Below are 12,559 nucleotides of genomic sequence, written 5' to 3'. Positions count from 1 at the left end.
TTAGAACCATCCATGTTTGCGCCAAGTGAGATTTAACATGCCAATTTTTAGAAACGTTCCTTCAACCTCCGGATAAATTGTAAGACAATATTTACCAGTACAATACTCTTTATAATCTTGTCTTAAAATCGTCGTCATAATCTTCAAGAAAAGCAAGAGACTGCCAAAGGCTTCCTCCTCAGCTGAATCGCTTCGGAACAGTCTTCCTAAAAAGAGACGCCAGAACACAGCAAATACTAAGTAATCAATCATAAAATGTTAGCGTGAATAGGAAAAATGCAAAATGGAAGCACAGCCGGGGGGGCATTACCTTGATTGTGTTTTGCATACAATTCCATAAGACGGGCGCAAACCAGGTAAAATCTTTGAGCTTCAACCTGGAACAGCATAAAACAGACATGTTCGAGCTCCTCCTATCCATTACCCAACTATACATCAAAGCATACTACATCCAATTACATAAAGATAATCTTTGAATGTTCCTTAGAAGCAGTAAAATGTGTGCAGAATCTTTGGCCGAGATTTCGGCCCTTAAAAGTCAATTGAATCATATAAAACCTCTTTACTAAGCAATCAAAATGATGCGGTGTTTAGCATCCTTGAAGAAACAAACAAGGTCTTTAAAACATCGATGGTGTATTGTGAATGTCACCAAAAGACGTCTTTAACTTTTTTTTTGCTTTTTAAAACATCGATGGCGTATTGTGAATGTCACCAAAAGACGTCTTTAATTTTTTTTTTGCTTTTTAAAACATCGATGGTGTATTGTGAATGTCACCAAAAGACGTCTTTAACTTTTTTGCTTTTTAAAACATCGATGGTGTATTGTGAATGTCACCAAAAGACGTCTTTGACGTTTTTTTTGCTTTTTAAAACATCGATGGTGTATTGTGAATGTCACCAAAAGACGTCTTTGACGTTTTTTTTGCTTTTTAAAACATCGATGGTGTATTGTGAATGTCACCAAAAGACGTCTTTAACTTTTTTTTTGCTTTTTAAACATCGATGGTGTATTGTGAATGTCACCAAAAGACGTCTTTAACTTTTTTTTTGCTGAATACGAGTTTAACCCAACACATTTGATTCAATACTGAAAGAAAGGTTGTGTCAAAATCTATTGATATTTATTTCCATTCCTCATACTTGGCCCGCTCATTTAGCTTAAGAGTCATCGAAAACATCATTTCAACTGACCATGCCAACGTGTCCCAATAGCCCCTTTGCAGCATCCAAGACAAAAGACAGCAGGATCTCCACAATCTCCGGACAGTTGCTGTACAATTCATAGAAAGGTATGCAAACATCGAGGATTGGTATGAGAAACTCGAAGATATATGAAAAGGTTTTCTTATTTATCGCCATAGAAACACCACGGAAGCACTCCAGAAGTCTCTCTAGTTCGTCCTTATATCTTTCGTGTTGACCATTATGTCGAATTGTTTCCACAAGATTTTGGAAGCGAATTTTCATTGGCTCTAAAATCTGAGCAGATCGTTTAAATCAAATCACGAGTGCCATTCTTATAACACAAGTAAAACTGGAAAAATAGCTTGTTTTAACCCGAATGAATTGCTCGTGTCTATCAGGGAAAATAGTTCAAAAAAACAAAATGGAAAAAAACCCAAGACAAACAGGACGAATGCTTTGAGTTTAAATGGGACAGAAGCTCGGGTTAAATTGGGAAAATAGCTCAAGTTAGCTATATAGGGAAATTAACTAAATTCAAACAGGAAAGAACGATCAAGTTTTTGTAGAAGAATAGCTAAAAATGAAACTGGAAGAATAAAGCTTGGAAAGCAGCACTTTTTGTGAGGAAAACGAGGTGGAATTGTTAAGGTAATTGTCAGAACCTCTTTTCGTAATGAAGTTGAGGTAAAAGATGTCAAAGACGAGCGAATAGAAATTTAACAACAGACAATCAACATGACGATATCAGTACCGACGAGATTTTACCAAGAAAAATCTCCAAAACTCAATACATCTAATACGTCATAACGAAACTTCGTAAACTCACGTGACCAAGATATTTTTTCTTGTTTGCGTCATCTTGTATAGCGGAGCCAGCAATAAGTAGCGCATGCGACAATTCTCGCTGTACAAGCGCGGGAAAATTCTTAATGTACGTGGCGTTTTCAGCATAATCCTTGGCAAGCTGCGCCACAGTCGAGCACGAAATTGCATACAGGGCACTAGAGAGAATGTCAATGTCAGAATAATAAACATCACATTTTCACTTCTGTGTTTTTACAAGAAGACAAGCGGCACAAGAACAGCTTCTATCCACCCTCTATTACTAAATTAACATCGCACTCAATTCTTATAAACTCCAAGAGCATAGAACTACATGGAACTAGTGTCCTTCAACACGAGTGTTCCCAGCAACGATAAACTGCTAACAGAAAAATGGCAATAAAACAATGAACTAGTGTTCCAAAACTACATATCAGTGGACTAATACGAAAATAGCTCTAAAGATAGCAAATACCATAGTGAATGGTAAAAGTAATATAACAAGTTGATAGTTCTTAAAAGAAAAGAGTAACTAAGTCAAGAGCACTAAACCAATAGTTCTAAATTAAACGACGCGATGCATTTCGGCAGACTACTCCTCAGGTGTCAACGTCTGCTAAATGAGTGCTCTTTATTTAAGTAGTGCTCTTTACTTAAGTAGTGCTCTTTACTTAAGTAGTGCTCTTTACTTAAGTAGTGCTCTTTACTTAAAACAGTTCTTTTAAGAACTATCAACTTATTATATTACTTTTACCATTCACTATGTCTATCTTTACAACTATTTTCAAATTTGTCACCACGACAAAGTATCTATTTTATTATTTAAGAAAGGACTAATAAGAGCAGACTAAGAGGTCTGAAGCGGTGTTCAAATGTTCCCAATTCACAGGCTAGCGTCCCGAAAAATTGTAAACAAGTGCTCTAAACCGATAGACTAATGCCCTAGATATGGTAGACCACAGGCTAGCGTCCCAGAAATTGTAAACAAGTGCTCCAAACCGATAGACTAATTCCCTACATATGGTAGACTTGTTTCCAAAAACAATTGATTAATGCCATTAGAAATGGTAGACCTGTATCTCAAGTAGCAACAAAATATTTTCTCTCAAAACCAGACAACAGTTCACCGATAAGACAGAAGTCGATGGACAATAAGTCATTGCTTACCTGTTCTCATTCTTCATTAAAGCAACAAGTAGCTGAGCTGTCATTTCCAAAACACTAGACTCACTCGACCAACCGTGAAAATTACTGAGAACTTTTTCCAAAGTAAACCTCACCAACCAACGCGCGCCCTCGCCTTCTTTTCCCAGAGACACAACAAGAGGTACGCTGACCTGTTCATAATATGGCTCGTGAAACATAATATAGATCTCAGATATCTTTGTTAATACCCACGCAATGTTCCCACTAAGTTCGGGGCTTAGAGTCGGTCCCAGTCCGGCATCAAGCGCCTGTTTCTCAAGTTCGGCTATTTGCAAAACGGATGTAATCAGCACAACGATGCCATCGACATTCTGAGAGCCTAACAAATAAGTGACATGTTATTGCTAACATCGTGAGGTGTATTTACAATGTATTTGATTGCAGTAGAGCTTCACCACTTCATCTATAGATAACACATTTGTGCAAAACCGGAAACACTTGTTTGCACCTGCGCATTACTTCTTTATCAAGACAAAAATGACCAAATCTTCCAGACTTGGGTAAAAAAGCTTTAAAACAAACAAACAAAATTTACGACGATGATGACTCCAAATAGCATTTATTTTCTTGGTTTATCATTCTGGGACTATAGTGATAAATATAATTTCAATATTCGAAATTTTCGTTCTATGTTTAATGAAAAAATACGTAAACGAACAGACATATGCATTGTTTTCCAAGTGGAAGAAGCGGAAACTTATTTTCCAAAAATGTGGAAACACCGTCGTCGCAAACAATTATCTGTAAAAGTAATGCTCTGCATCGAATTTTCCCACAAATCAATAACGCTTCTCTTGATGCTTCCCAGTGTTTGCACATGCGCAGGAAAACACATTTCCGTTAACTCGTTCCCATAGCAAATGCGATAATTAATGTTTCATAACTTTGCAAAACCTACCACTATCATTACTAGCCAAGGACGTGAGATGCTTCATAGTGGCTTCCAAATTAACATCAGAAGACTTTGCAATGGAAAACTTCATAATTGCTTCGGGAATCAATGGTGTTTCTCCTTTAATTTTATCAACCAACATACAGCCAGCAATAAGAATGAGCCAATGCAAATCTTCGAAAAGATTTTCAGTTGTGACGGAATCAATCGCTAAAAAACCTTAATAAAAAATTAAAACATCAGGTAACTCCTGACGAAGAAACTAGAAAAACATAAGAATAGAGCACATAATGACTGAAGTTTCAACATCAAATCACTACTGATGAAGACACTATAAACATAAGAAACATAAGAAATCAGGCTTCAACATCAGATCACTCCAGATAAAGACACCAGGCTGGAGTGTAAATAAGAATTCGAGTTTCAATCACCGATCACTCCTGATAAACGCACTCAGATTAAGAACACATCTTCTAAAATCAGATCAATCCTGATACCTTTTTCGTTCACAGCACGCAAATAATTCGCGAAAGTATGCATCTTCTGTTGCAGTAATCCGTTGAGAAACGGTAGAACATCTTTAAGAACATGACGACCAAGTTGAGTTACCGAAGTAAGTTGCTCCGAATATTCTTCTAAGTCACTGTCACGCAATTCGACAATTTCCTCACGATTTTCTGTTTGTGGCGTATTGCGCAAGCCCTCAGGTGCCGATATATGACTCTTGACGTAAAAAAGGAATATCTGTTTGAGAGGTACCGAAAAAAACCCTTCGGGAAAGCAACGAGAGTTGGAGACTAATTCCAGCCAAGCCACCAACATTTGATCGAACGCTTCCGAGTAGGTTGTGTCTTCGTTTTGCAGCTATAGAATGATTAGAATTAGTACGTACCAACATTATCCAAAGCAATCCCAGTAACTCCCACAAAATGTCACATGCAGTTTGATTGAGGAAATAAAGGATGTCTACTGTCGAGTAGACCTCTGGGAGAACTTCAGAGCAGATCAGTGCAAACCCGAGAGCGAAGGTCGGTGGGTGCACTTGCTTGAGAATGTTTGTTTTCACGAGATTGAGCACACATCGGTTCGCACGGGCTAATACAAACACAGCTAAAGACCAATCAGCGTACACATTTCGTTTTATTTCATAAAGCACAATTAAGCGCTTAGAATAAGAAAGTGTTGTACACTCACATTGTCGTTTTTCGTTGCCCTCTCCAAGAATGTGAATGTCAGCTGAGAAATGGTATCAAAGTACTCTTTAACGAGATTCGTGGGAAGCAAACCATAGTGTGACGCTGGTAATACGAAAGTTATGCGCTCAATGATCGAGGAAAATCCACAGGCAATGACACCAGTTAGTTTATCGCTATAAAAAGAAAGTGATCTGTGATTATGAATACTTCAAATGTGAATACACAAAATTGGCCCAAAGCACTAGATAAATATACTCTTTCTCGTACCCTTTACCCCCATACCCGTTACCACTATATCCGTTACCACTATATCCGTTACCACTATATCCATTACCACCATACTCCTTACCACCATACCCGTTACCACTATATCCATTACCACCATACTCCTTACCACCATACCCGTTACCACTACATTTATTACCACCATACCCGTTATCACTACATCCATTACCACCCTACTCCTTACCACCATACCCGTTACCACTACATTTATTACCACCATACTCCTTATCACCATACCCGTTACCACTATATCTATTACCACCATATTCCTTACCCCCATACCCGTTACCACTATATCCGTTACCACCATATCCATTACCACCATATTCCTTACCCCCATACCACTATATCCGTTACTACTATATCCGTACCACTATATCCATTACCACCATACTCCTACCACCATACCCTACCACTATATCCATTACCACCATACTCCTACCACCATACCTACCACTACATTTATTACCACCATACCACCACTACATCCATTACCACCCTACTCCTTACCACCATACCCGTTACCACTACATTTATTACCACCATACTCCTTATCACCATACCCGTTACCACTATATCTATTACCACCATATTCCTACTCCCATACCACCACTATATCCTACCACTATATCCATTACCACCATATTCCTACCCCATACCTGTTACTCACTATATCCGTACCACTATATCCATTACCACCATATTCCTACCCCCATACCTACCACTATATCCTACTACTATATCCGCTACCACTATATCCATTACCACCATACTCCTTACCACCATACCTACCACTATATCCATTACCACCATACTCCTACCACCATACCTACCACTACATTTATTACCACCATACCCGTTACCACTACATCCATTACCACCCTACTCCTTACCACCATACCCTACCATTTATTACCACCATACTCCTTATCACCATACCTACCACTATATCTATTACCACCATATTCCTACCCCCATACCTACTACTATATCCATACTACTATATCCATTACCACCATATTCCTACCCCCATACCACTACTATATCCACCACTATATCCATTACCACCATATTCCTTACCCCATACCCTACCACTATATCCGTTACCACTATATCCATTACCACCATATTCCTTACCCCCATACCCGTTACCACTATATCCGTTACCACTATATCCATTACCACCATACTCCTTACAACCATACCCGTTACCACTATATCCATTACCACCATACTCCTTACCACCATACCCGTTACCACTATATCAATTACCACCATACTCCTTACCACCATACCAAGTTTTCACTTAACCACTTAGGCGCGGATGCACGGAGGGGATGCAGGGAGTGGGCACCCTCTCGCGAGTCCGATAATTTGTTGATAATGAAAAATTGTTGATCAAAACGTTATTGTATTGTGACATTTCAAAATGACGAGCCCTCCCCTACCCCGGTGATATCCCAAATCCAACCCTGCCACTCAACTTTTCTCCAGTATTCAACTAAAAGCACGAGAGCGTTCAATCGATTATTTAAGGAGGTATCTTCATACTATTAACTGTTTATCATTGTGCAGCAATAACCTGTAATGTTTAACCAGTTGCAACAATCCTTCGATGAAGGAACCAAAGTAACGCTGAAGTTCCATGTCCATGGAAAAAACGCTGCCGGACAACGAAGCCAATTGTGTGAGACATATGAAATAACGATGTATTAGTTGTTCGTTGTCTCTGAAACACTCCGGAAGCTGAAAATTCAAAAGAATAGTGGTTCTAGAGAAAACAGAGATACAGTCAAACCTGTATTAGGCGGACACCCTCGGGGAATGGACTCGTTTCCGCTTAATGGGGGTGTGGGTTTAACATAGGTTCTCGTCACCAGGTCTCCCCCGGTTAAAAATAACATAAATGGTAAAATCAACAACTAAACGGCGCACATATATTTAGAAATGACTTCAGTTAATAATGACAAAACTGAGAAATATCTTTAGTAATATTTAGTAATATGTAGTAAGCAATAAATGGCTGACAACAAGCTGCTGTTGCAATTTGATCGACAAGATACATTTGACATTGACAAGTTCTGTTTATTAATAATTTGTGAACAATTTCATCTTTTGATGTACGCATTTTATCTTCATCGTACTTGCATTATGACAAATATCTTCATAATTGATGTGACAATATGTTTGTGAATAACATTATGTCTATAAATAACATGAAATATTTTCGTTAAACACAGGTTTTTCAGTTATCATTTGACAATACCACGAAGGATCTCTCATGTTCGGCTTTTATAAACAGACACAGGTTAATTAATATGAAATAACTCCTTACCTTGAAAAAAATATCAAGTAGATTTCCATCTAAAAAACAATTGGCCCAGTGACGGCCAGGTTGAAAGAGAAGTACTTTCCCCACTTCAATCTTTTTCTTCGGACACGAGTCAAAAATTGAAAAAAATGTTAAGTAAAATTTACTCCAAACGTGAAATGAATGAAGGTTGAAACGATAAAGCTTGAAATATTTCTTGTTAAAAGGATATTGTCTTTATTTTCGAAATTCCATGTTGTAATCGTCTCCATGATAGACAAGAGACTAGACAATACAGCCACATTGTTTTCATTGAATTCATACCTCATCCGATCCAACACTTGAAATGCCATCATGAACAGGTTTTGCAAGGCATTAATCTGTACGAGAAAAATATATATTCATTTACTTGTATTACGGTATCAAATAGACACTTCGCATGTAAATCGCAAGCATTTTTATACTAAAAAATTAAATAAACACATTTTCCAAAGCTGACAGCAAAGATACTGATGTCTAGTGCAATAAAATAATTTTTTTATCAACAAGATGTGAGACCACTTTACCGAAAAATATCGAACCTCGCCCTATACAGACTGCATCTGTACATAAATACCTCGGCCTCTATTTTCTCGATAAAGACATAACGTTTGGATAATAAGAGGATAAGAAATACTATTTTAGGAGAGGCAATCGGCCTTTCATGCAATAACATGGAATATGAACTTAGCATGTAAAAAAATACCATTTGTTTAGCCGAAACACTGAAAAGTCACCAACCTCAAAACGAGTCTTGCAATTTAAATGAAAGTGAAAAGGCATTTTGATATCATTGGAACGATGAATACACGAGTACTCGTACAGCAAGGCTTGCATCATAGAGCATCCAATCAATATCTGAATAAAAATGTGATGCACAAGCGATCTTTGAGTGAATCCACACTTAAGAATTTTTTAAGTCATACCAAGTTAGTGTCATTGCTGGTGAACAGTTGTCGGATTCTTGTGACCATGAGCTCCAAAGGACAATTGCGTTCGTCATAATCAAATGTTCCCCGCTTGATTAAAATACAAATACATTGTATCGCTTTCTCAATGACATACTTCTTAAGAATTTTCTAAATCATACCAAGTTAGTGTCATTGCTGGTGGACAGTTGTCGGATTTTTGTGACCATGAGCTCCAAAGGACAATTGCGTTCGTCATAATCAAATGTTCCCCGCTTGATTAAAATACAAATACATTGTATCGCCTTCTCAATGACATACTTCTGAGAACTAAAAACACAACATAATATGGACGTTTATGACAGTGGAGACAAATTTTCCATTATATTGCACATATAACTTTGCCAAGAGGAAAATAAGTCTTGAAATAAATACATTTGCAACTTATAACGTTTAGCAAAGCCATGAATTAGTTGGATTAATTAACGTTTCGTGTTTACTTTAAAGACTTCGTCTTGCGTCTCATGATATTCAGCTGGAGACGAAACGCCATACAATAAAATCTCACGTGAGCATCAAGCAATTCACAGCTTTGTTAAAAGTTTTATGTTAAGTAATTTCAGGAAGATATGACAGGGATATCCGTGAAAGTGCGCTCCAATTAAACCCTTATTGAACACATTAAGGGGCCGATTACATGGAGTAATTTCAGCCCGGTGTTTAGACTGGGCTGTAATTTACGAAGCTCGTCCGAGGGATGATCACCAGTTGTCGTTAATTTGTTGTCATTTTGTTGTCGTCATTAAAAGCAATAGGTACGCAATCGCGCATGCGTCAATATTTTCAGCTGTGATTTCAGCCCGGGCTGAAACGATTACATGACAGTTTTTTCAGCCAGGGTTAGAATTGTTCTCATGAAATCGCGTACGCTATTTTGATAGTATATTGTAACAGGCCCGGGCTGAAACTCAGTCCGCGCTATAATTGCTCCATGTAATCAGCCCCTAAAGCGCGCGGGCAAAGAATTTCCATACACTCTGAATAATACGTATGTTGCTGCCCTTGGCTACTAGTTTTGCATAACTCAATGGAGGATTTATTTCGCACATGGAGTGTTATAAATTATCATTATTTTTCACATCCTATTTCAGAAAAGATTCTTCGCTTGCAATTTAGCCATGTTAGTGGTCTAAATAGTGCTGTGAAAACCGCGGGGTTTCACCTCAGATCCACGCTCCGGTTGAAAGAATAAACTCCAACTTCTGCTAAAAGGGCTCCTGACTCTGCTAAAAAAAGCTCCATAGAAAGTTCGAATATCCGAAAATTCATAAAATTTCAAAATATAAAATAATTCTTTTTGTCAACGTTGAGAACGTCACTTTTGTTAACAGAGACATGATCAAACTTTCCAAACCTGATCGAACGAAAACAGAACGCAGTCTTAGTTTAAAGACGAAACAGATATGCTATATTACAGGTGTTGAAATCTCTCATTAAACTTAAAGGCCACCTTGACAATGTTCCCGGTATCATTTGTACGAAACTATAGTCCATAGTCCCCAGAAACTGGCAACTCGTTTGCAAGTCGTTGTTAATGGGGTACATGAGGTGTAAGTGTATGACATTTGTTCTTGCGGCGGTACTACCGTTCACGTGTTTTCTCAACATTGTAAACAACCAAATTTGCAACTTTTGCTTCGACTGAAAAAAAGGTTTGTAAAACACCTCTATGACTCTATGAGATATAGCGGTTTGTATCAGAATAGCTCTATCGTGAAGGTTACTCTTGGACTAGCTAGTTTCAACACAATAAAGCGTCATGTTATGAATCATTAATAAAATACGATAGTTTTAATTTTCATCAACAATAGCTTCTCGTGTTTGCTGTATTTTTTGTCGGAGTTTGGATAATTAAATGAGCTAGACATTTACCAAAATCTCAATGCTGGGGTTTTTGTTTTGACCTCAAATTCAGCTCTGGAAAAATACATCAAAACTTCAGCTCCGGTGCATCGCACTAGGTCTTAATAAAAAACGCTATTTTCATCAGGCTAAGGAACAATACGTGAAACATTTCCTCACATGCACTGACACCCGTTCATGTTTGAGTGGCATGCATATTTTGCTGTAGCTTTGCCATGCTTGATAGTATATTTCACACCTTTCATCTGTATGTAATTTATATAGTGGAAAAACACTCTTGCTTTGTCCTATGTCAAGTAAACATATTCGAAGATGGTTTCAACTAGCTATATATGATTTTTTACATCAAAGTCAAGATGACAGCAGTAGCTTCCAGAGATGTGCGAGATTAAAATTTCATCAATGCTATCGCTTTCATCTGGACCAATGACATTGTGCTAATTTACAGCTCAAGAGGCTGATTGGAAGCATGGATGCATTGCAAGGGAGGAAAGTGGGACCTTTTTTATAATCCCATGTCAAGTTTGGCTGCTCAAAAGCGATAACACATTTCAAAGTTTTCTAGTTGAAATATTGCAAGTACATCTCTGACTGGACGAAAGGAATTCAAACCTTTTTCGTTCAACAACAAATGAGAATAAAAAATTCCGCCAAAATTCAATATCTTTTTTGTCCATCAACAGCCATTCCATTAAAAGTGCTTCTTTTAATGTGGTTATAGTTTGATGCAAGATATAATCATTGCTGCTTTCGTCTGAAAAGTAAATGAAAACAATTAATCGTTTGCAACCAATCTTTTGGGATTTAACAAGCTATGAAGCAATTGCCCACTCCTGCTGAACTCTATAATAGCAATGATATAATATTCTTTTTCAGAGGCCGGGTGGATGGCGTTATCCATTGGATAATAAAATTTTCTAACTTGTAAAAAAGTTGTTTATATTTTCAATACATAGAAATTTTTGTAATCTCGGAAGAAATGTTTACTTTTAGTGAATGCTTATTTCAAATCTTATATTTTTCTCTTTTAAGACGTTTTTCCAAACGTTTAAAAAAAAGTTCCGATCCAGTGTATAGTGTTATTCGGTATTCATGCAACTGGCCCCAGAACTCCAACATGGCTGACACAAAAAACTGTTAATACTGCATTTTCAAAAGGTTTAATTAACAAAGTATCTAAATTACAGGCAGCCAAAATACTAAATGTGAAGCAATTGATTTTTAAGAAAATCCAGTACAAAACGTTTATTTCTACATATTTTTGTCAAAGCAACACTGAAACCAATATGAACATGTAAAATAGCCGTAAAAATGCTCGTAAAATCAGCGAGTTTCTCTCAGTCCTCAGTCCGGCTACATAACATAGAGATATTCAACGTTTGGGCATAAGTCTCAAACATATGTATGAAACACTTACTGAATATCTTTTGATAAAACTTGTACGCAGATTTAAAATTTAGCAGCTTGAAGTTCAAGAACACCTGCTCAGCTGCTTTTCTTTGTTCAACAGATACTGGATGAGATGCCTAAGGGAAGAACGTTTGACTTTTAATACAACATTACTTTTAGTATAACATACTATAAGCTTAAACTGACAAGCCTACAAGTAAAAATAAATGCTTACAAATAAAATTTGAGCAGCATATTCTAGCTCTTGAAGCTGTTTATCCATCGTAAGGGCCCACCTGTACATTTTTATAACTTCAACGCATTTCTAAGGATTTCAAGGTCATTAATAGTGCACCAATTGATAAAATATTTTTTATTCAAATATATCCGCCATTAAAAA

General features: G+C 37.3%; 1 protein-coding gene across 2 annotated transcripts in view; it reads right to left on the bottom strand.

The window, feature by feature from the left end:
- The window catches only part of LOC124443086 (exportin-4-like), a 17,286-nt gene extending 4,727 nt beyond the window's left edge, over nt 1-12,559 (bottom strand). The window contains exons 1-17 of one of the 2 annotated variants that reach the window (XM_046993615.1): nt 12,395-12,559; nt 12,188-12,296; nt 11,383-11,524; nt 9,030-9,177; nt 8,866-8,958; nt 8,681-8,797; nt 8,133-8,280; nt 7,925-8,040; nt 7,172-7,335; nt 5,303-5,477; nt 4,606-4,972; nt 4,115-4,327; nt 3,178-3,535; nt 2,015-2,189; nt 1,195-1,482; nt 311-377; nt 96-206 (exon numbers count right to left, since the gene is read on the bottom strand). In XM_046993615.1, the coding sequence (XP_046849571.1) occupies nt 96-206; nt 311-377; nt 1,195-1,482; nt 2,015-2,189; nt 3,178-3,535; nt 4,115-4,327; nt 4,606-4,972; nt 5,303-5,477; nt 7,172-7,335; nt 7,925-8,040; nt 8,133-8,280; nt 8,681-8,797; nt 8,866-8,958; nt 9,030-9,177; nt 11,383-11,524; nt 12,188-12,296; nt 12,395-12,463 (2,860 nt within the window). In that variant the 5' untranslated portion in view covers nt 12,464-12,559. The remainder of the gene's footprint in view (nt 1-95; nt 207-310; nt 378-1,194; nt 1,483-2,014; nt 2,190-3,177; nt 3,536-4,114; nt 4,328-4,605; nt 4,973-5,302; nt 5,478-7,171; nt 7,336-7,924; nt 8,041-8,132; nt 8,281-8,680; nt 8,798-8,865; nt 8,959-9,029; nt 9,178-11,382; nt 11,525-12,187; nt 12,297-12,394) is intronic. The other variant, XM_046993616.1, reaches the window with a different exon arrangement.

The sequence above is a fragment of the Xenia sp. Carnegie-2017 genome, unplaced genomic scaffold (genome assembly GCF_021976095.1).
Source record: "Xenia sp. Carnegie-2017 unplaced genomic scaffold, XeniaSp_v1 HiC_scaffold_20, whole genome shotgun sequence".
Taxonomy (NCBI): Eukaryota; Metazoa; Cnidaria; class Anthozoa; order Malacalcyonacea; family Xeniidae; genus Xenia; species Xenia sp. Carnegie-2017.
This window is presented reverse-complemented; position numbering and strand designations above follow the sequence as displayed.